This window comes from Gobio gobio (assembly GCF_949357685.1).
Source record: "Gobio gobio genome assembly, chromosome: 11".
Taxonomy (NCBI): domain Eukaryota; kingdom Metazoa; phylum Chordata; class Actinopteri; order Cypriniformes; family Gobionidae; genus Gobio; species Gobio gobio.
The window spans coordinates 45,674,105-45,699,738 of NC_137104.1; the positions used below are offsets into that span (position 1 = coordinate 45,674,105).

The 25,634-nt window shown below is 39.0% G+C and overlaps 1 protein-coding gene across 1 annotated transcript in view; it reads right to left on the minus strand.

Moving 5' to 3' along the window:
- Window positions 1-20,026, minus strand: part of LOC307133372 (CMP-N-acetylneuraminate-beta-galactosamide-alpha-2,3-sialyltransferase 2-like) — a 31,416-nt gene extending 11,390 nt beyond the window's left edge. Inside the window, exons 1-3 of the mRNA XM_079828434.1 lie at window positions 19,894-20,026; window positions 11,551-11,866; window positions 373-566 (exon numbers count right to left, since the gene is read on the minus strand). Of these exons, the coding sequence (XP_079684560.1) occupies window positions 373-566; window positions 11,551-11,820 (464 nt within the window). The 5' untranslated portion in view covers window positions 11,821-11,866; window positions 19,894-20,026. The remainder of the gene's footprint in view (window positions 1-372; window positions 567-11,550; window positions 11,867-19,893) is intronic.
- Window positions 20,027-25,634: the final 5,608 nt, after the last annotated feature.

A 25,634-nucleotide genomic window follows, 5' to 3' on the forward strand; every position in this document is an offset into this window, starting at 1 on the left:
GTCACCGGACTAATCTTCACTGAACTTTAGAACGCTATGGAAACGCAGACAGCAGCAGGTCTGAGGGAAAAAGAGTTCCTGGGACAAATTGTTCCGGGTAATTTTGGTGGAAACGGGGGTAAAGATTCTTAATTGCCATCTATGGTTCCATGAAGAAACATCCTTAGAACCTTTTCATTGGATAAAAGGTTCTTTATAGTTGAAACAGGCTTTTTAGACTATTAAACTTAAAAAAAAAAACTTTCTGAAGAGCATTTTAACTATCTAAAGAACCTTTTGTGTAATGGAAAGGTTCCATGGATGTTAAAGGTTCTTCATGAAACCATCAATGCGGATAAAGAATCTTCAGCCTGACATTATCTAATATACTACCTTATTACAAAGTCATGGAAATCTATGAGAGGCCCATAGTTGGATCCCAGGAGGTTCCCAGAGTTTCCCACCACAGCACAGGTTCTGCAGCGTTCTGGACCAGCGTCTGAGTAGTGTTCTTCATCGGGGAAGAGAGGAAACAGCTGGTCCACCACCTCTGTGTAGTTGCTGATGTTTGGTACATCTTGAAGCTCCTGTGTGACATTATTTAACCAGTTAGGACCAGAATGAACTATATTATTCCCTCTTGTACAAGTGTTTATAGGAGTGTACTATTTTAAAAAAACCCTGTGGTGAAAATGAAGTTTTAATGATGTTTATATGTCTATGTGGTGTTTTTAATACGCTTTCACAAACCATGTGCAAAGTCAACAGCATTGATTAGTATTTTCTCCTTAAAAGTCAAGTGAACCAAAGACAGTCTCAAAAACACGGTTTAAAATCGCTGGTGTTTCTGACGTCACAAACTACCTTGTATCCAATCACGTCAACGTGTGGGCGGGCTTTAGCATATCATTAACTATTCTCTGAAGCAGGAGAGTCTCAAGAGAAGCCATACACCAGTATTTTTTCTATTTTTTTCTGTTGATGTGAAAAATCATGTATATTTAGCTACTGTATATAGCGGGTGAATTATGTATAGGATTTATACTACGATGTTATGATGAACTACATGCCTTTCTCCACTGACGTTCTATGATGTTAAAGATACTGATTTTTAAAGGCAGACTGAGATGGCAAACGGGAACATGGTTTGTGTAACATTAGAAACACAGTATTAGCTGTTTGAATATGTAGTCAAGCTAAAGGCTAAGCATATTAATTAGCGTTATGTGTCCGACGTTGTAAAGAGCGATACCATTGTGCAGCGTTTACTACAGTAACTTGAGTAAAGTTGAGCGAGTGGATATCTGAGCTGGTGTGAGTGAGTGGAGGAGGGGCTAATTAGAATATTCATGAAACCACATATACTAAATGAAGCAAGGGTGTAGATTTACATTCAAGGGATTTTAAGGCATTCATAGGAAGAAAAAACAAATGAGGAGCTATTATGAACAAGACAGGAGTCATAAGGATTCATGCATGAATAACAGCAGCATTAATACATGTTTGATAATTAATGCATTAATTAACATGTATGAATAACAAATATTTTGACTTTGAAACACATTTTAAAAATGTATTATTGTCACAATTTAAACCATTTTTATCAGAAGCTTCATCATAAATATGACTGAAAGCCACAGGAATAGTTTTTCATTACTTTCACTGATCACCCTTATCAAACATAGAAAATACTAAATCTGCTATATTTTATCTCAAAAGGTCTCAGTCTGTTTTGTGATTTTCTCTTTCCCATCAAACTAAACCTACTGTGAGGGCGGTCTAGGTCCCGCCCTATTGAACATAGTTGTCACCTGAATGGTGGGTGTGACAGCCTATCATTGCCATTCCTGGCATATTTAAGGCGGAGTTGTCACCTGAATGGTGGGTGTGACAGCCTATCATTGCCATTCCTGGCATATTTAAGGCGGAGTTGTCACCTGGGGCGCATCATACCATCTTTGTCGTGTGTGGGTGTGACTTTGCCGATGGGTACAGGCTCTCTTTAACCCCAGCCTAGGTGTGTGCTCTTATGCAGCGTCTGCATGTTTGCAGTTTCGTCTTCATTAAATACCTACAGATAACGTTGTGAGTGATTGAACCCGTGTGCTTAGCAATCTACTTCTGGTGTGGGCAACTGCTCGTGAACACTTTGGTTCTTCTGGACGGCAGCGCAAACGCTCCTTAGACGACACCGAGACTGCACTGTTTTGTTCTGCTGTAGTTCTGTGACTGACCATTCTGTTATTTTATTTGTTTTTGTGTTTCACGCTCATGATGGTGGCCTAGGGAAGGATGGCTAGCCCGAGCCGTCACGTAAAATGAGATGTACTCTTAACAGTGCATGTGTAGCCCCACTGATTGTTATATTGCCACCGGCAGCGTGTGTGTCCTGTTATTTCAATCCTCACTCCTTCAAGGAATGGCGTGGAAATGTTTTGTTTAATGTTTTGATTTGAGTTCTTCCAGTTGTGTTCAGTTTTTCATTAATTTAGTTCTTGTATTTTGTGATTTAATTTGAAACCTATTCAATTGTTTTCCTTTGTATTTTTTTATTTTCTTCCCTTTTTGGTTTTATCATCTTTTTCCTATTGCCGCTCCATGGCCGGTATTGGTTCATATGCTCGTCGTGAACCTAATTAAATCTCTGCCTGACTCCTGTGGCCAGTGGGCCTTTTGTTGCAAGAATTTATTCTCATAAAATTTGTCTTTGTTTAATGTGTTTAAGCGTGTTTTTATATTTGGTTTCTTTTTGTTTACTCAGGAGCTGAAGGCCCCCAGTGAGGGAAGCTAGCTGCTTTTGCCCTGTGGTGGTGGTGTTTCTCACAGTGTTTGCCATTTTGATAATTGGGTGAGTGGTGTGTCGGAAGATGCTCACTGTCCAGCTAGCTGCCCACTGGTAAGCCTCAGCCTGAAGGTACTTTTGTTTTTCTTTTACTATTATTTTCTCTTTTCCTTGGTCAACAGTTTTCTACATTTTATGTGAAATAAAGTCATTTTTGTATTTATATCTACGTCTCTTGTCGTTAGTGGTGACGAACCTGTGTGCCCTACATTGGGTTTGAATTTCCCCGGTTATAGAATCAGGGTGGCGTAGTCGTGCATTAGTGTAAATGTTTTTTTGCTTCCTTCGCCATACTCTGGCGTAGTCATACTTCTGTGAATTTGTGTCTGCCCATCACAGCCCCGCCACACTTAGAAATCAGTTACCAAAAAATAACCAAACAGGGAACATGCAGTAAAGTCAGGAAGTGAGGGATCGTCTGCTGGGATCCGTACAGTTCTCTCTCCACCCAGACACAGGCCGTGATGATACTGTACCTTCATTCTCTTAACTGGGCTGAATACTAGTTATACTAGTTAGTTACATGTGTATTTGATAGTAAATCATGAGCTGAATTTGATAAGTAGTTAACAGTGAATTAATCATGATGGGCCCCCTCAAGTAAAGTCATGACACAATGATACATTAACAAGCCATGAGTTGATGTAAGTGTATGGTTAGTTAATAATGAATTAATCATGATGTGCCCCCTCAAGTAAAGTCATGACATTAGGGTTAGGGTCTAGTCATACAGTAACAAGCCATTAGTTGATGTTAGTGTATGGTAAGTTAAAGGGGTGGTAAAACACATTCTTTTGAAGGCTTGATTGTGTTTGTGGGGTGCACTGTAACATGTGTTTATGCTTCGTTTAAAAAAAAAAATTGCATTATTTTTTGTATTTTTGACCTTTATTCTACACTGCTCTGTCCCTCCTTGTAAAACGGTCTGATGCTTTTCCGGGTTGTATGAAGCCAGTCCCTCAAAAATACGCAGTGGGCTCAGATTGGTTAGCTGGCCCAGTGTGCTGTGATTCGGTAACCGCAGTGCACGTTTGTCGGAAACGCCACGCCCCTTACCTTAACCGGTAGACTGTGCTTTGGTCAGTATTAGAAACGATGGCGTCAATAAAACCATACTGAGCCCGAATCAGACCCAGAACATTTTTAGTGAAGATGATCGAGCAGAACCTGTTCATTCCTCAAGAGTAAAGACTGCGGGTCTATAGTGATCGCTGCTGAATGGCACTTTTGTATTTTTAGAATGATTATAGCCAAATATCTGTGGCAAGAACTATTAACCCAAAACGAACACTAAACACTGGCTTTACCAGTAGCCAAATCAAACACAGAACCATGTTTAGCATGCCTGTAGATAAACAATACATAAAAGCTCTAATCAAAGAATCATTTACACTAATGCCAAGTTCGCTGTTGAGATTTTAACGTTAGGTGTTTGTAACGTTGGGTGTTCGTCGGATAACGTTAAGTATGAATGAGCATTTAACTGACTGGTTTGCAGAACAGCGCTGTCATCTGTTTACTTCCTTGCTACAACGTATAATTAACCTATTACAGGAAACACATCGATGAAAAATAAATCAGACTAACAGGTTGTGGCCCGTTAACATCTTCTGTTTGTAAATCCAGCTTTCAGGACAAGCCGAGGTGCAAATCCGGCATTGAACTCGCGAAGATTGTGGATGTTTTCCTCCGTGAAATGTGCAGCGCGCGCGTGCGTCGTGCATCCACGCACAGGCAGTGTTTGTCTCGCGCATCTGACGTTGTGCAAATCCGGCATTGAACTCGTGAAGATTGTGGATGTTTTCCTCCGTGAAATGTGCAGCGGGAGGCGCGCCCGTCGCGCATGATTCACACTGAACCGCTCATGAATTGCAACGGACGAATATTGTCCATTATGTCACATTTTCCAGTCTTCTCCTCCGACCCTGTCTGTCTCGTGCTTTATGATGGGCAGCATATATCTGAGACCTGTTCCCCTGTCTCAAACACATGCATATAGCATGCTGTATGTTAAACGCCCATCCCCAGACCTGCAATCCGGATAAAAATAACAGTGTTTCGTCGGCATTGCAGCAACACCACTCCTGCCTTTAGCCTACCACTATACCACAACAACAGCAATACAAAATGGCCTCACCCCCCCCCCCCCTTATTTAATATTCACGGAGGAGGGGTTTATGTAAATATTGAGCCTGGTGATGTCACCAACCCTGGAGGAATGTCTGTAGTCGCCTGCTGGCCGTTTGCTGTAGTCCTTAGAAATTGATTTCTTTAAAAGCAAATATCTCCCTTTGCTTTAAACTTTGAACATTGTAACTTTGCAGATGTTGTTTATGCTCAAGCAGCAACATTACACGCTAGCTAAAGTTAGAATAGTGAAATCGTGGTTTACCACCCCTTTAATAGAGATAGTAATGCCGTGCCCCCTGAAGTAAAGTCATGACACAATGATGCACTAACAATTCATTCATTACAAAATGAATAAACATATACACTAAGAATCCTTATTCCTTTATACCCTTGGTACAAAAAAAACAAAGATAAAAAGTATTTGTAGGCTAGTTCTTTTTTTTATATTTATATAATTAAACATATATGGACTTAAAAGAAAGCCCAAACATACCTGTAAAGACCCACATAAGGCATGTTTACATCCACCGGCTAATGCTAATCGAAGCATATAAGGCTGCGTTCACACTGCAGGCTGAAACGACCCAATTCCGTTTTTTTTTTGCCCTTATGCGACCTGTATCTGATCTTTTCATGACAGTCTGAACGACACAGATCCGATCTTTTCAAATGCGACCCAGGCCACTTGGGTATGTGGTCCAAATCCGATACATATCCGATCTTTTGAAATGCGTCTTCAGTCTGAACTGCCAGGTCACATGTATCCGACCCGCACGTCGTTGATACTCGACAAACGTCATCATTGTACGTTGAAGTAGGCGGGAATGAGAAGATAAACAACTATAAATAAAAGAAGAAGTACGCACCTGTTGCTAGCCAATACACTCCAACTCCAACGCGTTTCTGCACCGTTATGGGCCGCCGCAGACGTGTCTCTTCCCGTGACAAAGTTAGTTGAAGGCGCTCACAAACATAATTGAAGGTGGATCTGGTCATTCTGAAGTTACTGACGAATTTGGTATCAGTAAAGCCACTCACATCAGTATCTCACCACTCCTGGCTGCGACTCCGCACCCACACGTTTCTCTGTACCGACGTTGCTACCACTGCTCCACAAAACGCCATGGCCAAAAAACCTTGCTCTCCTCCTCTTTTTTAATTTTCTTCTTAACATGAGAAGGTTGTAATGGTGCTGGCTCCGTTGCAAAAATAACTTTAATAAAGCTAAACGAACTCCAATGCTGACACCCATATTTGGCTACTTCTGTAAACAACAAGTGACGTCGTTGACCGTTGAGTACTCTTCTGCGCATGCGGGTCACTTCTGGGTCATTTCACGTTCACACAGGAGATCACAAAAGGTCGCATTTAATTGGAAATGTGAACGGCCTTGCAAAAAAATCGCATTTTTTCAAAAAATCGGAATTGAGCATTAAGCCCTGCAGTGTGAACGCAGCCTTAGTTACATTTAAACAATTAAAAAATACAGTTAATTAAAATACACACCTCCAGAAATATCCCAATACAACAATCATACAAACATGTCTTAAATTATTATTTCGATTAACCAAAGCAGTCGACATATATTATTTGATGAAAATGCCAGCAATACCGAAGGAACACAACTAACGCGCTAGGAGCACCGAGAGCGTCACTAATGAGTATCCCACCAGAAACAAACCCTACATACTGTAGTTCCGGGAAGAAAACTAGCTGTGACTAAACGTAGCCTAAAAAAATCTGAAAACGGTTTATATCACATTAAAATGATTAGTGATAGTTATTAGTCTATTTTCACGTTTGATTAGACAAATGTGTGTAATTAATGGCTCACAAAAATGGCTAAAAATCACAAAGCTGCAGATTGCAGATTCAGTTTAAATTATGACAGTATTAAATCACGTGTTTAATTCAAAGTTAGAGTATTATTTATTCTTAAGGAGCCTGTTTGATTTAGTTGAACCATACATGTTAATTAATGCATTAATTATCAAACATGTACTAACATGTATTAAAGGGATAGTTCACCCAAAAACGAAAATTTGATGTTTTTCTGCTTACCTCTACACTGAAAAAAATTAGTATTACCCTTATTAAATTAAGCTTAATTCAATTTTGCTTGCTTAAATCATTTAAATTAAGTTTTTGAATTTAATAAAAAAAAATTAATTGAATTACATGTGTTTTGAACCAAGCTATGTAAATTAATTAAAGTCAGTATATAAAAAAATTAACTGAATTACATGTGTTTTGAACCAAGCTATGTAAATTAATTAAAGTCAGTATAAAAAAAGGTTGGTTCTCTGCGCATGCGCAAGAATACTGTTTCTTTGGCGCCTTTGCAGTCAGTTTCACGCATAGGTTTTACGCTAGGGCTGCACGTTTTCAAGTTTTTCATTAACCGTTAACCGAGGCCCTTAGCGGTTAATACTCGGTTAACCCAGCCGGATCTCACGAAAAATGCGTATAAATAGTACGAGTGTGCAATGTCGTGGAATGTATACGCCAAAACTCATTTTGGCGTGCATATGATACGCACTTTATGGCGTATTATACATACGAACCCCCCACCCCACTACCCTAAACCTGCCCAAGAGAGCGTGTCATATATACGCCATAAAGTGCGTATCATATGCACGCGAAAAACAGCGTATCATATGCACGCGAAAAACAGCGTATCATATGCACGCCAAAATGAGTTTTGGCGTATACATTCCACGACATTGTGTGATCGGGGGGTTATTATTTTTAGTTTATTAAATTGACGACCGCCATCTCCGTAGTGAACGCGCCTATAGAGAGAAATGCACATCATGGATTACATAATCAGAGAGTAGCCTATTTCTTTTTGTTTTAAATTGTTAAAAGACATTTCAAGCTGAATTTTGCACACATAAGTTGAAAGGCATTTGTTTGTGCATGCATGTAAAACATCTGCAACATTTATAAAGTTCACTGATAATTATGCGTGCATTTATGAATTATTATCTAAATTAATAATGAAACAAAGTCACTTTGACCGGCACCCTTTTTTTCTAACTGAAACTCTGGTGTGCGCGCCGCAACCCCGAGATACAGACACACACAAAAAAAGGGTAGTTCATTTTTAACACCTTTAATAACTGGTTGGACCACATTGGAAATGCATTTATAGAAATAAAACGCATGCAGTGGTAAGGACAGAGCAGTAAATGTCGGTCACTGACTTTTGCGTTCGCGGCCTGTGAACAAGGCCCTAGAATTTAATGCAGTCATATTATAGCACACTTTTTTTTAGAAACTTTGTGCTAAGAAACAGTTAAATAAATGCGTACAACAACAACATTTATCTACACCCATTTTGATCAGTAACAAGGTGAGTTGTGTGCCTATAGCTTACACTGCAACAAAGGGCAAATTAAATACAAAATTGATTGAAATAATTAAAACACAAGAGCATAGACCCACATTTTTCTTTTTTTTAAATAAAAATCCCCAAAAATAAAATGACTAAATATGCTTGTCTGCATTTTCAGGGAATTAGGCACCAAATTAAATCAGGCTGCTCTACAGAAATCCTTGTATTCGAATTGCTTAGTTTTTATTAAGAAATATTAACATGTCAACGTGATCGTGAGTGAGACTGCTGCGCAGTCTATTTACTGTAAGTCCAGCTGCCGAAAACACCCTCTCTGAAGGTACAGATGTGCCAGGTATGCACAAATACTGTTTAGCAAGGTTGGCCAATCTGGGAAATCGACTGGCGTTTAGCTTCCACCAGTCCAAGGGGCTCATTTCTAGGCCAATGGGACTGTCGCTAAGAAAGTTTTTGACTTCTGTTTCACAACTGGTGAGGGCTGATGAAAAGTAGTTTTCGCCAAGTATGAGTGCCATCGCCGTGGCTGCGCTGTCTTTGGCACTTTGTGCTGTGTTCTACACTTTGCGTAACGGCTTCAGTTACATTTGTTACATTGGACGGAACATTAGCTGCAAGGCTACAGAGTTTTGCATTTGCCAGCGCTCTTTTTTCTGGAGATAAGAACCCGAGATGCTTATGGCGCGGGTCCAACATGCACGCAGTCATCGCTGGGGATGACAACATCTCTGGCTCATCAACCTGCGCACACGTATTTAGAATTTACTACATTCAAACTTTAACTTAGTGAAATTATTAATAATCGTCTGGAACCTACCTTCATTCTTTCAGACAGGGAGTTTCGGACTTTAGTTTTAAACTCCACCAGAACCCTGTTCGCGTCGCCTTCGCTTTGTAGGTGTGCATTTATTAATCCAAAGGTGATGGGATAGGTGTTTGAAATGGACACTTCCCTTTCTGCAGACATAACTGTAGTTGCACACTTGAGCGCTTTTAGAGTTGGCACAACATCTTCAATAAGCTGCCAGTGCGCGTCCTTTAACTCCAAAATCCGTGCATCTTGAAGTTTCGTTACAGTGCGATCTGACAGCACCGCAGTAACTGCCCACCGCTGTTCTAATAGGCGCTCAAACATGTCACAGACGCTGTTCCACCTGGTTTTACAGGACTGTATTAGTTTGTGGTGTGGCAGTTTCATCATTTATAGTTAGCTGAAGCGTATGCGCAAAGCATGACACAGAATGCCAATCAACGCCTCTATTAGCAGCCACAATGTTTTTTGCGTTGTCGTGCACACAGGCAATCACTCGATAAGTGCCCACTTTTCCACGGACTCCTTTAACTTCTCTGCTAGGTTATCAGCTGTATGGCGAACAGGTAGGGCTTCAGTTAAAAGGACGAATGATTTTAAAACCCAATCTTCGTCAATGTAATGGCTCGTAATAGTTATGTAACTTTCCGTGTTTAGAGCAGTCCAGCAATCCGTAGTGATGGCAACTACATCAGGTGACTGTAGATCTTCTTTGAGCGAATCTCTTTTTGCCTCATATCGTTTTTCAATGCGGCGTGTGATTGCCAAACGCGAGGGAATGCTGTAGCGGGGTTGAACAATATTCATCAGTTCTTTAAAGCCTTCGCCCTCCACCATTCTAATTGGCATCGTGTCCTTTTCAATCATTCTGCAAATCCCCTGTGTTATAGATTCGGCTTTAGCACCACTGCACGTGTTTTGCGCTAGCATCGTGGGGATGGTAGGCTGGGCGAAGGTACTCGCAGGCCCCGCGGCCGCCTCTCTAATGATGCCCGGGTGTTGGCTGTTGAGATGATACAACAACGAGGTTGTACTTGAAGTATATCTAAGCACTGCATTGCAATACTTGCATTTTGCCCCGTCACTCTCAATTTTAAAGTGCTCCCACGCTGTACTTTTCTTTGCCCGCTTCATGTTAGAAAACTCATGACTTCTTCTTGTGGATATTACAAATGTCTGGGAGCGTTCTGGCGGTCTCTAGTGGTGCAAAAATATATTACAACTAAATTCAAAGCACGCCATTGACGCCACTTAACCGAGCAAAATGTTTCACTCGGTTACGCAATTTTTAACAGTTAATCGGTTAATCGGTTAACCATGGACACCCCTATTTTACGCAGTGAGAGTTGAATCGAGTTTCATCATTCGATGGATTCTCACGGTAAGTAATATTTCATATTATACATTACTGTTTATCACAATAAATAGTTTGTTGACTATAACGTTAAAGAATATAAAAGGTTCAGAACGCATATTGGACAAATTCCACAGCTGCCATCGATCACATAGTTACCTCGCGCGCCGGCAGCCTTATATACAAATACTACCAATTTATGTCAAGTAATGTACTTTTAAGATATTTTAAGGCAAGAATGTTGCTTTATAAACGTAAAATATAGCGTTTATTCATAAAGATAGCTCCTATTTTAAAGTTGCTTCAACGTTTTTGAGCTCCAGTCGTCATCAGCCGTTCCCACCGAGAACATGGTCATAGATATATACATAGATTCCTCATTAGTGCCTGCGTGGATCGCTCGAATGAGGAATCTACGTATACATATCTATGACCCGGCTGCTATTTGACCTCACTGACAGGATGTGATGGCAGTCTGGAGAGCTGAAGCGTTCGTCTGATATGAGGTGAAATTAATTGCATAAATACCGTTCGGTTTCTCTCAGAAACCGATCGTTTCGTGTCTTAAGACATCAATGTGTCGTCACGAGCCGCGGAGTTTAATTTGAATTTGTCTGTCCATGTTTTTTTACTCTAATAGAATTAGACCCCATTGACAAGCATTATATGAGTGACACACAGCAATGGTTGGAGTTAAAAATCTTCATTTGTGTTCTACTGAAGAAACAAAGACACCTACATCTTGGATGCCTTAGGGGTAAGCAGAAAAACATCAAATTTTCGTGTTTGGGTGAACTATCCCTTCAATGCTGCTGTTATTCATGCATGAATCCTTATGACTCCTGTCTTAGTTCATGATAGCTCCTCATTTGTTCATGATTAGTTCATATCTTCACTAATCATGAGTTCATGTTTAATAAACTATTAATTAATGTATTAATACATGATTATTCATGTACTGTTATTGTAAAGTGTTACCGAGACTTCTTTCAAAAACTTTAAATAATACCAAAATCTTAATTTTGGGGGTAGGCACATACAAAGTAAATTCATATTTATTTTGAAGCAAACTTTCTTACCTTCCACCACATGGAGACATTTGCATGTAAATCAGTGTTGGTGCTGTTGAGCAGAAGAGGAACGGTCGGTTTGTAACGTTCACTGAACCAGCTACTATTTCCTTGGTCTGCCACACAGATATGGCATCCGCACAGAGCTTGCTCCGAGACAAAAATGTAAGAACTGTACGTCAAAACCATTTCTGAGTTTTGAAAGTACAGGAACAGCATGATGGTCGTGGAGCTCAAGAGCACGGTGATGTAGCGGAGACGCTTCAGTAGCACAATCATCAGTGATGTTTGAGGATTTGTCACTTCAAACTGAAATATAATAGACCTACAGAAGGAAAGAGAGTGATTTATTTAGTTTATATAGTTATAAAAGAGACATATACAACGAGGCTAAAGGAGCACCGTATGGATAGCCAAACAGGTCATATTTCGCCATTTCGCTTATTTACTTTGTTAGCACACATTACAGGTCTTTGGGTGAACAATTAATCCGTGCAAGTTAATACACAGAAAAAAATTATACAGTTTGCCGTGGTAATATTTAATCAAAATCTGAAAATAACCAAATAACTTCCGGTCGGGAATGGCGTTCCCTTTCCGATGACGGCAATTTGACGGTTTGGGTTTGAATATCCCTAACCACTCCCCTCCAACCTCCTAAAAATATAAACAACTACATCATCATGTTGATATGCTATATTTTTACTATAAAACTTTTACGCCAATCATGTCTTCTAATATCTTCAATTGTTGCCTATACTGAGCTGCAGCGGATACGTTTGCAAACAACTTTTCTTGGACCCATTGTGCGAACTGTCTCTTGAATACCTCATGGTTTATATACATGTTGCTGCTGATTGGGCTGACATATTTGACACACCCACCAAACAAGAGAATACAGCTGTCTCATTTCATTTCATTTGAAGGCTGCATCCTCCGAAGGACACATCCTGTGAAGGATGCGGTATACGGAGGCCCTGTCCCAAATGGTACACGTGGGCCCTGTCCCAAATGGCACACTTCATGTGCACTTTCGGTCTTGTGGACTTACAATGTCCGCTGCGTGCGAATAATTAAGCAAATCGTCTTCTCATGGGATAAGGACACGCAGTCTCATGAATAATTAAGTGAGGCCTCTTCTCATAGGATAAGGACACACAGACTCATGAATAATTATGAGACATCGATGAGTCATCGCTGTACTATAGTACGAGAAAGAGTCACATTCTGTGACGTGGATACAAAGATGAATTTAAACCCAGAAGTTGAATATAGCGCAAAAATGTTTAAAATTAACTAGTTTTCTCCTACAATCAAAATTAATGGATGGTAACATTGACATTGATGGCACTCATAACTCTGTTCAAATCTCAGAAAATTTGGTTTAGGGTTTCATGACCCTTTAATGTCGAGCCCTGAAACTGATAAGAAAATGTAACGAAACGTTGTAGAAGTGTAGTAGAGTAGAAAGTATAATAATTGCTGCAAAATGTAACAAAGTAAAAGTAAAAAGTATGCACTATTGATTCTACTTAAGTAAAGTACAGATACGTGAAAAATTTACTTAAAGTAACAAAGTATTTGTACTTTGTTACATTCCACCACTGCACATGCAGCCTTCGAATGCGACCTCTGGAGGACGCATGTCTTCGAAATGAGACACAGCTAATGTATCTCAAACCCCGTTGCACACCGTTTCCATGTCGTTCAGCCCGGAAACTGTAGCAAAACGTTGCGCACCGGTTTGAACTTGAATGTACGCCTGGTGTCCAGAAAAGATGTCGCAAAATATAGCATTCTGTAGTACAAATAGCGTAAATTACGGTTAACACTTACTTTCCACTGCAGAACCACCGTTAAAGGGGTGATGAATTGAGAAATCAACTTTCCTTTGAGCCTTTGGTATATAAAAGTTCATCGTGATATAAGAATATCCTGTAGGTTTCAGAGCTGAAAAACATCCTTGTTAGTGAAAGAAAAGCTTTTATAGACACCAGGGGCCTCATTTATAAAACTTTGCGTAGGATTTGCATCAGAAGTGGTGTACAGATGAAACATAGGACGTGCGTACGCACAGAAATATTCGGATTTATAAAACCGTGCGCACGCACATCCTACGCAGTTTTCCCTTAATAAATCACAATCAATTCTAAATGTAGCGCAGCTTTTGCGGCTTCATGTCACGCCCATAGTTGCCCATAAATAGTCCGTGAAACGCCCACAAGTTAATATTCATAGGTTGCGAAATCATGGCAAACACAGAGAGGAAATAAAAAAAAAACGTAACTTCACTCAATGTGAGGTAGAAGTTATCGTTGGCGAGGTTGAAAAGAGAAGAAAAGTGTTGTTTGGAGGGCACAGTGTGGGCATTACTAATGCCAAAAAGACACTTGAGTGGCAAAAGGTTGCAGACGCCGTAAATGCTGTAGCCTCACAACCTCGGACTATCGCTGAAATAAAAAAGAAATGGTCGGACATCAAAGTCGAGGCAAAAAAGCGTCTAGTGCTCCATCGCCAGAGTGTGTCCTCTTTCTGTCTGAAGATGCGTTCACTCCGAATCCTTCCATTCGCCACATCTTCTAGAGCACAAGATCAGCCATTGTGCGTCATTACGCATTGAGATGGACATTTTATTTCCATCCATCTAATTGAATCTGACAAGCTACAGATGTCGGTTATAATCTACGTGGAAATGGGAAATAGTTCCGTGCAAATGTAATGTCTTGCAGCTTTCTGAATGGTTGAGACATACGTCATTTTATCAAAAATAAAACTAAAGGCATATGCATGAATACCATGAACGTAGCTGATGAAGAAATTTTACTATGAAAACAACTTTCCCCAGTGGACAATTAATACATCTATCTATTTATCTATATATCTCCCTAATTATCTATCTATCTGTCTAATTGCATCTATCTGCTCCGCCAGACGGACACTTGACGAGAATATCAGTTTTGTACATTAGCTATTTCGTTGTTTACCATATTTATGAGGATGAATTGCAATGCATAACATGCCAATATTATTGCAGAACATATTTCACTTTTCTTTTTGCAAATATGTGGTAATTTGCATTTATGTTGTAATTTTCGTTTGATTTTGTTTGTTTTACACTGCAGATCGATCAAACGGGTGTTCGTGTAGGCTGTTCATTGTAAGACTTGCTTTGTGAAGTCTTAATGTTATTTATGAGAGGCAGTATTGCCATTTCTTTTACACAACGGTCTACAGTTTCACACACTTTCACGTGTTTCTTCCATCTGCCGACGGTGTCGCCATTTCTCATTTCACCCGTTTTTGTGCGTACGCCTGGGTCAGAGCTTGCGTGAAGGACCGCACATTTTCCCGTCAAGTTTGCTTTTTATAAATACCAATTATTGCGTAGAGAGCGGCGTACGCCTTCTTTTGTGCGTACGCAACGTTTATAAATGAGGCCCCAGGCCCAGAAAACAGCTCTAACAATATATCGACCATTGACATAATAGGACGCAGAAGCACCGCCTCAAGCCCGCCCACCAACTCGTGGAGCTAAACGGATTGCGCTACCGAGCAATAAACATGCCAGTTCCAGCTCACGTGCGTAAGACTTTGCGCTTTTTTCCGCTTCATTTCACCGCAGAATCGATTGTAAACAAGATAGAGGTCGAGACTGGATTTGCAGACATATTGAGATTAAAGCACAATGTCATGCCTTCTGGATCCGACAGGAACGGTGCAACACACTTATGTGAGTAAAATATACCTTAGCACGCGGTCACAGGCTGGAGGTGTTATTGTGTAACAATCATCCACTGAAGAGGCAAGTTGCTGAACTCAAGTGCAGTTCATTTATTCAACATAAAGCCTAAAGGGTAACTAAACCCTAAACCAACTTTTTTTAGTTAATGATCTGTAATACTGGGGCTTTATTAATGCTGTTCATTGATTTGAGTAAATGTTTTGACATTTGAGTATAAAGTGTTTTAATTCTATAAAATATGGTGTAAAACCGCCAAAGTGCTGCCCTCTTAAGGTTGAACGGTTGCTACTGCAGTTGAATTTTCCTATTGGACGTTGTGGTACATCGTGACGTAGGATGGTACTTCCAACGGCTCACTATCCGCGCCCCTGGCACAAGCTCACCACGCCCTCAGAAATGTTTTCCCCAATCACATGATGAGAACGGCTTCACTCCAGTATGAACTGTCATATTACATGAAGTAGAAACATTATGAATGAAACTGACTTGACACTTGCTTTAACATTGTATTGAAGAAAATACGGTTAAATAATGCAGTTGCCAGTACACGTCAGGCTTTTCTTGCGATATTATTGCCGCCCGTCATGTGTACAGATAATTTTCATACATGAGACGCGCTTTCAAACCCTGACACGCAAGTGGTTTCCGCGGACGCGGTAACGAACAACAATACTGTAACATGCTAGCGTATATAGTCTAACTTATTTGAGGAAATCTTTTTATTCTGGCTTTTAGGTCTGAACTTATTGGTCCTGTGCTGCTGCGCTGATTCAGTTAATTTGAATGAAAATCTTATTTTTAGTGGCATTCAGTGTAAGGATTTGACTGTTCATAGATTAGGTCAGTTCTCTTGCGCTGCTGCTTCACTAGCATCATCGGCATCGGGAGTTAACGCAGTTTGAGCCAGCGGCTCGCATTGATAAGGCTCTGGGTCTGTGTCTACAGACAATTCACCCTCCTCCAATTCAGGGGAAGGTAGGAGAATGACTGCTCTGTTGCAAAGCTGGCGTCACTCCAGTCATTCTCCATCTCTGCGACTCGCGAGTCTGACAGCTATCAATCAATCCGTCACTGCGGGTCTCAGGTGCACGCCCTCGGTTCGTCCCCTCTGTCTCCACTGGGCTCTGCCCACTTTTCCAGCATTTTTTAAAATTTGCCAGTGGGTGGAGTTAAGCTCTGAGCAGGGGTTTAGTTACCCTTTAACATAAATCAAAATCCAAAACATAAAACAAAAGACTTGGCAATACAAACTTGGCTTGGCTTGGACAAAAAACACACTCAACGACACAGCGGGTTACACATTCAATAACAGACCAAGACACATGGCAAACATGAGGGCTTAAATACACTGAGACAAATGATCCTGACAAAATGTTCCTGACAGAACATGACAAACTTAAAAACATGACAGTAAACATGACATTGAACATGATAAACTGAAGACATGAAACATGAACCAACACCAAAACACCCTGTGACAGACCCCCCCCCCCCCCTCTATGGGCGGCCCCTGATGCCCAAACATAACCAAAACACCAACAGTCTTGGGGGGCGGTTTTGGGGGAGAGATGGTGGGCCAGGCCCGTGCAGGGGCACCGGACACAGACCCAGGCCTAACATGGACGGGCCTGGGAGCTTGGGCGGACCTGGACCCTGTGGCGTACCCCTTGCAAGCCCTTTTTCTTGGGCAGGACTACGGGCTCGTGGGCTGGATCAGGTATGGCAGGCTCTTCATCCACCACTGTAAAGGAGGATCCACTCAAGTGAAGGGCATGCTTGATGTACTCCTCCAGGGACCAGTGAATGTTTCAGGCATCCGTGAACAAACAGGTTTTTGTAACCCGTTTCTAAAAATGTCCTTCAGGGTATCATTAAAACCAACCAGGTGACACAGTTCACAAAAGTCCTGGACATAATCCTCCACTGTACGATTCCCTTGACAGAAGCGCAAGACGCAAACAACCGCTGGGTTCATAATGACGGTCAGTTATTCTGTAACAATCATCCACAGAAGAGGCAAGTTGCTGAACCCAAGTGCAGTTCATTTATTCAACATAAAGCTTAAAGCTGCACTTTGTAACTTTTCCGTCCACTAGAGGTTGCCTGTTCAAAACAAAGGCGTAGTTTGATGATGCCACGTTTGAGCGCAGAATCTTGGGACATGTGGTCTTCACCTCACAGCCGGTGGAAAAGAGTCAGGATAGGACTCGGGCAGAAATCATGTTCATAGATGCGATTATTAACGTTACTGTAATATGAAGCAGAGCAGGACCGAGTGTTGTGGAGCTGAGCAAGGCCGCAGGAGCGATTGAAGAGCGGGACTGTTTATTACACTGCAGTGAGAGTACAGCGTTTCTGCTAAATAAAACCGGAAACTGAGGGTAACGCAGATATGACACAATCAACAGGCGACTCTCTCAAACGCATAGCTCACACGCCCCGGTTCCTTGGTTAAAATCCCGGCGCTATGTGTTTTTCAGACGGGCTTTCACCTTTCTTGTGCGTGTGCAAAACAATTCCTCACGTGTACTGACAGGGGAGCGGAAACTCATTAAATATGCTAATCTTATCCAATCCTAGCCGTGGGCATTTACTTCCAAGTCTTCAGCGCGGGTTTGACCTCAGACAACAGTATACATAAAAAAAAAAAAGCCAGTTCAAGACTTTAATAAAAATGTAATAACTTATTTTATTTTTCTAAATATTTTATTTTTTAAACTTTGCTAAAGTGATTGTTCTGAACAAGTATTAACTTACATTTTATTCAAAATATATTACTTTGCTAAATTATTTGCCTTTTGCCCCGTGCTGGTGAGCCTTTTACCCCGTGTGTGGGGTACAAGACCCACCTTGCCACCTCAAACATTTATACGATTTTTAAACAAAACAAACCACACTTTGTGATTAATTCTATGCAAACTTACTAGAATAATGATATTATATTCTATACTTTTATGAATTCTGTTGAGAAACCATCAGAAAGAGGTGAATAATGACTGAGATTCAATGTTCAGATGTTATTTATTTTTTTATGTTTTAACTACGCTGTATAGCTGTGTTTTGCAGTGTGTTTGTTGTCAAACTCAAAAATGTGTATATTTTTGATAAAAAAAGTTAATAATTGTATTTTAGTTTGTCTTGGATTTTTGTTGTTGTTGTGTGGATTATATCAAGTAACATTTTAAGATGTAATTTGGTCATGTTACATTGTGCCCCTCACATGTTACAATGTACTCCACTTATAGACTTGATCAGCATTACTGGGAACACCCAAAAAAAAGCCATATCCGCCATATGCCGTGGGGGAAAACAAGCCATTAGAATGAATGCACGTAGACCTTGTTAGATGCTTTATCTTTACTCTAAAACTTCAGATAACTTACTAAAAGTGCAGAACGCCACATGGCAACTTTTCGGGACTGCACCAAGCTAAAATAAATCGTAATCATTACAAAGAGTAAAGATAAAGCGTCTAACAAGGTCTACGAGCATTCATTCAAATGGCTTGTTTCCCCCCACAGCATATGGCGGATATGACTTTTTGTGGGCGTTCCCAGTAATGCCGACCAAGTCTATGGGGCATGTTGTCACATTTCACTTCCATTCTTTCGGGTAAATCAAGAAAAAAATATACACTGTATTAATAAAAAAAACCATATAATTGTACTAGACATGTGTGAAATTAATGTGTGGGAAAAAATAAATACTCTGAACTCCAAGTGGATTTGGGGCAGAAAAAACTTTTCAAAAAAGTATTAGGTTATGCCCCGCTCTCCCCTATTTATTAGTATAACAAGGTTGGGTTCCAGTTCAACTGTCCTCCCTATTAAAAACAGCTAGGCTATAAGATAATTGTAAAAAAGAGTATCATTATGCCAGATTTTATAGTGTAAACATATTCAAGCGCAAATTAGAACCGTTTCGAGGGGATGCCATGGTGTGCGAAAAACCCGAATATTCAAATCCCAAAATTGAATATTCAAATATTCGGGTCTAGCCCTACTAGTGGACTACACAAAAATTCACATAGCCTGCTCCGAATAGGAACATATCTCTTTTCTTTAGAAATCGATATATTCAAACATTTTTTTTGTATGTAAAACTATATGGGGAAAAAGTATTTAATTTGCTACTCAATAAGAGTAAACACAACTACAAGCCCAGTATACTTAGAAATCTGAGAATTGTGAGATACATATTTGCAATTACTATGTTTTAATGGAAAAACCTTCCATAGTTTAGGCCTGTCTAATTCAAAACAAACTATTTGATAAACTATATAGATTTATTTGGTAACTAGAATGTATGATAAATATTTTTATTTGATAGTAAGGTCTATAGAATTATTAAAATCATATGTAAAATCATTTAACACTTACAAAAAGGCTGCAGCCTACATGGTTGTACCGTGCAAGGTGTTTATGGTAGGCTACTTATGACATGTATCAAAGCACACACAAAGCCTACAGCTGTAACATGGTACTGGTACTTTTTATAAGGACGCAGGTTTTGTAGCATGTGAAAACAGGTAATGTCATATGACTTCATTTTAAACTCACTCATGCATAATTCACTCATAAAACTTTTCCTTAGAATAAAAACTGACTTACCTACTTTGGTAATGTATTTCACAGACTCCTCAATGAGGTGCTTTGTCAAATCTTGGTTTGTTAGATGTCGTAATGGGCATGGTAAGACTGCTGAAGGTGTGTGTGAAGTACATTTATTTAGATTTCGCTGTATGGGTGGGGCTTGTGTGGGATTTCCAGCCCTCTGGCTAAACACCTGCTGCTCTTGGTTACAACGCATGGCACAATTCAATTTACTGAAAATGACTTTTAGAGGAATCTTCCTGATCAGTTGAAACCTAACCGGTCAGATAGGTTTTGAAGGTATCAACGAGGAAAACTGAACACAACAATGAATGCACAAGTTAGAAGTCATATTGTCTCTTTCCCCGCCAGTGTTTTAATTATTTTTTTAAAGTTGCAATCCACCACCAGCATTTTTGACATTTTTTAAATGTTGTAAGAATATTTGAACATGCAATATAGCACATCACAGGAAAGAACAGAGCCTCTGCTTTTAAACAACAACAACAAATTGTTTTATAGCTATATGCACTTTTTTTAATCACCACTTGAATGTGGGTAATTTTAATAAAAAAAGCAACATTTTGAACAAACTGAGAGAATCACGTTTTTTTAAAAGACTACAACATGCATAAGCAATACTTTTATAACTTGTTTCTGCTCCTTTTTCTGCTCTGTTTTGATCATAGACTGTAAAAAAAAAGATGGACGATGTCCCTTCACTTCTTCCATTGTAGAAAAGTAAAGACGCCAATGTCAGAATATGGCGCTTACATCTTGTGCTGATTTGGGACCTGAATCTGCGCAGTAGAGAGCAGGAGGTAGAGCCGCCTATATCAAAACCCCGCCCACACTCCCACAGCAGAACAGCTCATTATGTTGATGTGAAATAAGTAGTTATGGAAATTTTGAAAATAAATCTAAAGCTCCAATCTACTCTTGAAAAAGGTCTGTTGGTGCCTCAAGTGACAACTTCGCTCAGAGAAAAAAAATTATTTGAAGTGTAACTTGATTGTCTAGTTTTTCTCGCGTCCCATTAGAATACATGGAGGGGGCGGGGTTTATGAGCTATACTGCGACCAACCACCTGGGGGCAATCGAGACGATTGACGATTATATTCATTATCTTTAGGAATGAAGTTGTGTGTTTTGAGCAAAGCACCAGGCGTTTCAAAGACAGACGCCACAATCGTTTAGGTGACTCACATTGCGTCCCTGTATTAAATAAAATAATTGAAAGCACATTAATGATTTTGTAGATAAATTAAAACACACAAACCTGAATTTCACAGAGGAAATGCATCAATTCTGCGACGCTGAGAACAAGGAACTGCTCTGGAGAGAATTGTTATAATGCAGTTTATTTAAATGTATCTAGAAATAATGTAAGAGCTTGTGAGATCTTCTTTTATTCTCAACCTTGACCACTTTATTAAGTACATCGATTTAAGGGCTAATTGCCAGAGACTATTTTAATCTGACCATATCAAACTTCTGACCAGGGCTTAAAAACGGGAAAAAAGATCAATCGGTTCACTCCGAGCAGAATCGATTTTTTAGCGTTTCCGTTTTCGCGTTCCACATTAAACATTACTGTTCCGAAAACGTTTTGATTTGAAAAAATACCGGTTAATAACATTATTTTAATTTAGCCTATACTTTAAACAAATATGTATAAATAAAGACTTTCACTCAAAAATAAGATAACACGTGATACTTACACTTGAACATTTATTTCATAACATTGTTAAAACCACAACAGAAATACCTGCATTAATTACAAAGCATAAACAGCTGGAAAAATATTGACCTGTTTTAATGGACCGTTAGACAATTGAAAGTGGCCCTCTTTTGCCTAATTCTTTTCAGAAGAGTGATAACATTCTTTGTACATAACTTTTTTTTCCAACACGACTTAAAAATAAATAAATATTGGATAACCATTGCTCTTTTAATCAGGGGCGTTTTTAGGATTTTCATTTTAGGGGGGCTCAGCCCCCAGTGAGGGTATGAAAAAAAAATGGTAACACTTTAGTTTAGGGTCCAATTCTCACTATTAACTAGTAGCTTATTAGTATGCATATTAGGATATTGGCTGTTAATTATTACTTATAAAGCAAATATTAACGCCTTATTCTGCATGACCATATTGTACATCCTTTAATTATACAATGTAGGCATGTTTATAATCACATTTGGTTGCAGATCCCAAATGTGAAGTAGTTAGGGGGGTTTGGGGGCTTGCTCCCCCGAGAAAATTTTGATTTCCATGATCTACAAATGTGCATTTTAAGGTGTTCTGAACGCCAAAAAATGTCAGTGGGCAGATAAGACTGATTAAGTTTTTCCATTTTCGTCAGTGAAGTATGTTTAACCCTCTGGTGGTCTTCGGTCATTTCTGACCGGAACATTTTCTGTTTTGAAATGTTAAAAATCACAGCTTCATCGGAATAATATGAAACTTGGTGACTTTTCTTGCATTAGGTATGTAAACACACAAAAAAATTGGGGTCAAGATTCGAGCATGCTAACTGGTCGTAAAAAAAAAAGTAGCGTTCATTGTCTTCGGTCATAAATGACCGACCATAGGAAATGAATGGGAAATCGGCAAAAACACAAAAATTCTCTGAATATTTGTGTGTACAATCTACAAATCGGCCACGATGCTGAAAAAAAGTACACAGCAGTAAAGGGGTGACACTCTAAAACATCAAGAGTGTGATATTGACACATCCACTCACACACACACGCACACTTATACACACACCTATGAAAAACTGAGCTTATGAACCACATTTAGAATTTTTTTTAATCACTGCTTCATCTGAAAAATATGACACTTGGTGACTTTTCTAGCATAAGGTATGTTAACACACAAAAATTGAGGGCATGATTCGAGCATGCTAAGTTGACGTAAAAAAATTACTCCCACTTGTGCTCTTTGGTCAAAAATGACCCCCATAGGAAATGAATGGGAAATTTGCAAAAACACAAAAATTCACAGAAAAAAATCTATATTTCTAACAAAAAAAAAATATATCTAAAACTTTATAATAAATAGTCTTTGAGATTTTTTAAATATATATTCAAATCCATCAAAAAAAAAAAAATCATTAAATGTGAACTAGGGAATTCTCAAGCTTCTCCATAGAGACCTCTAGTGATTACACCCATGGTTGCATGATTTCTTAAATAATTCCAAAAGAGGGCGCTAATCTGCCTTCAAAAAAATATTTTGAAGGCCTAGTCTCTATTTTAACCTGAAATACTGCAATAATTAAAATAAAAATGAAAAAAAAAAAAAATCCAAAAAAAAAATGTTTGTATAATTTTCAATGGCAAAAATAGACCATAATTATTGCATAAATATTCAAAAATACCATCAAATCATTTCAAAATACAAAATTAAAAAGAGAGAATAATATTGAAGAAAAATTAATTGCATTGGTTTTACTGGGGTGGAGGAAGTTTAATTTTGAGGTGTCCGGTCACTTACGACCAGGAAAACAACCAATGCAACCCCTAAACGAAGAGCACCAGAGGGTTAACTGATATTTATATGTTTTATGAATCATTTTTGTAGACATGTTAATTTACTGAAGGCTAACAGGAAAGCTAGGTAACTACATTTATTAAATCAATTCACAATAGGCACACATTCATTACTAATCTTATGCCCAATACAGGCTGAAAAAAGCTGAGCTTTTTTATTTACTGAAGGCTACAAATGGAATTATATTAATTTACAATATGCATATTCATTACTATTAATCTTATGCCTAATCTGAAGAAAACGGCTTTGTTAATATTTCTTGTTTGTTAATTATATTATAAATGACATTACATAGGCCTATTTCAATTCAAAATGGCGAAATTAGACAAAAGTTTAGTAATTTGGCTGAATATTTTTGTCATTTGTTTAACATTTCTGACTTAAAGAAGCAGCTGTCAAATATGAAATGTTTAGTTTAGCTACTTACATACGACTTCGAGTCGTGCTGCTAAGATTCGCGCTCAGACTCAGCCTCAGCAGCTTCTGTGTGAGCATAAAGCCCGCCTACTCTGATTTGATTGGTTTTCTCAAATATTTTGACATTGACGAGCGGTGACAGACCAATGAGGCTCAGATCAACGCACACACCTCTGCTTCTGTAGTGCGCTCTGCCCTGCACCGATACGGATTGAAGAACATGCCGATTAACGCCGATTTAAAACGGGACGAAGGCGAAGCCTCCCGCCAGTTTCATATGTTATAAAGGTTAATCACAAATTTTTTAGGGGGGCTGAAGTCCCCCTAAAAAGGGCCTAGTGACGCCCATGCTTTTAATGCACCATAAACTGCTAATTTCAAAGCAAACACTGCGCAACACTGCATCACATAATCAAATTCAGTCGGCTGATAAAGCTTGATCATTTAATGCAATATAACATTGTAAAACTGCAACAAAATTTATACCATTTAATACGAAGCATCAACAGTCCATATCGAAAATATTGACCTGTCCTGTATTGGCTACCTAAAAGATTAGAAAAATGTGTAATAGTTGCTAATACTTGGATAGGCTTAAACGGAATCCATAAACTAGCCTAAATCAGTCTATTTGACTTAAAGTCTGTACTACTTATTTAAACGTACGTGTCCTCGAATACCTGCGCATTCATTGAAGACCTCATTGGGGAAAGAATGTACTTGAGGCATGAAAATGCGCGCTCTACAATGACTTGCGTTACCGGTAGATTCATAGATGACTGCTGCGCGGGCATTTCACTCACGCTTGATCCGTCAACGTCACATGCTGTACTACTTAATTCATGATTGGTCACTGCCAAATTAAAATATTAAAGAGAACGATAAAATAACGTTATTAACCGGTTAATGGTCATTTCAAATAAACGTTTCGGTTCAGAACGATTAAAAATTATTATTTTTTTTTTTTATAATTTTTTTATTTTACTTTGCTTTTACTGAACAGAGGTCCAAAATGGAAACATTAGCACGGTATACCAAATACATAAAAGTGAAGCAACTCTTGTTACAGATAAGTATTCCTGATACATAGAATAGAGGAGTTCCAGACAGATCACAGTGATAACATCAGATGAGTAAATTAAGAGTAACAAATATGTAATGACGTATAAGACCCAGTATTATCATATTCCAAAACAATCTAATACAGGCTTCCATATTTTCCTAAATATTTCCAGCTTGTCGTTATTGATAAATTGTAACTTCTCAATATGAATAATGTTCACTAGTTCTCTCTGCAGCACATCAAATGTTGGAACAAAATCCTGTTTCCACCTCTGAAGAATCAGTCTTTTTGCGAGAACCATAAATAAAGAAATACCCTGTTTTTCAAATTTACTGAAAGAAGGTACTGAAATCACCCCAAAAATGGCAATCATCGGATCTGGAGCGATCTCTTTTTTATACACTTTCGAAAGTAGGTCAAAAATATCAGTCCAGTACTTGTGAAGGTTGCAACATGTCCATAGTGAATGTAGAAGTGAACCCTCTGCAACCTTGCATTTATTACATAGCGGTGAAACTTCAGGGCAAATCTTATGCAATTTAGTTTTACACATGTATACTCTATGTAAGGATTTGAATTGGATTAAGTTGTGTCTAGTATTAATCGAACAATCATATATGCTTTGTATGCATTCCTCCCATTTTGCATCTTCAATAGCGAAACCTAAATCCTCCTCCCATGATTTCCTAATTGTAGTTGTGTCACTATCCAACAGATCAATTAATA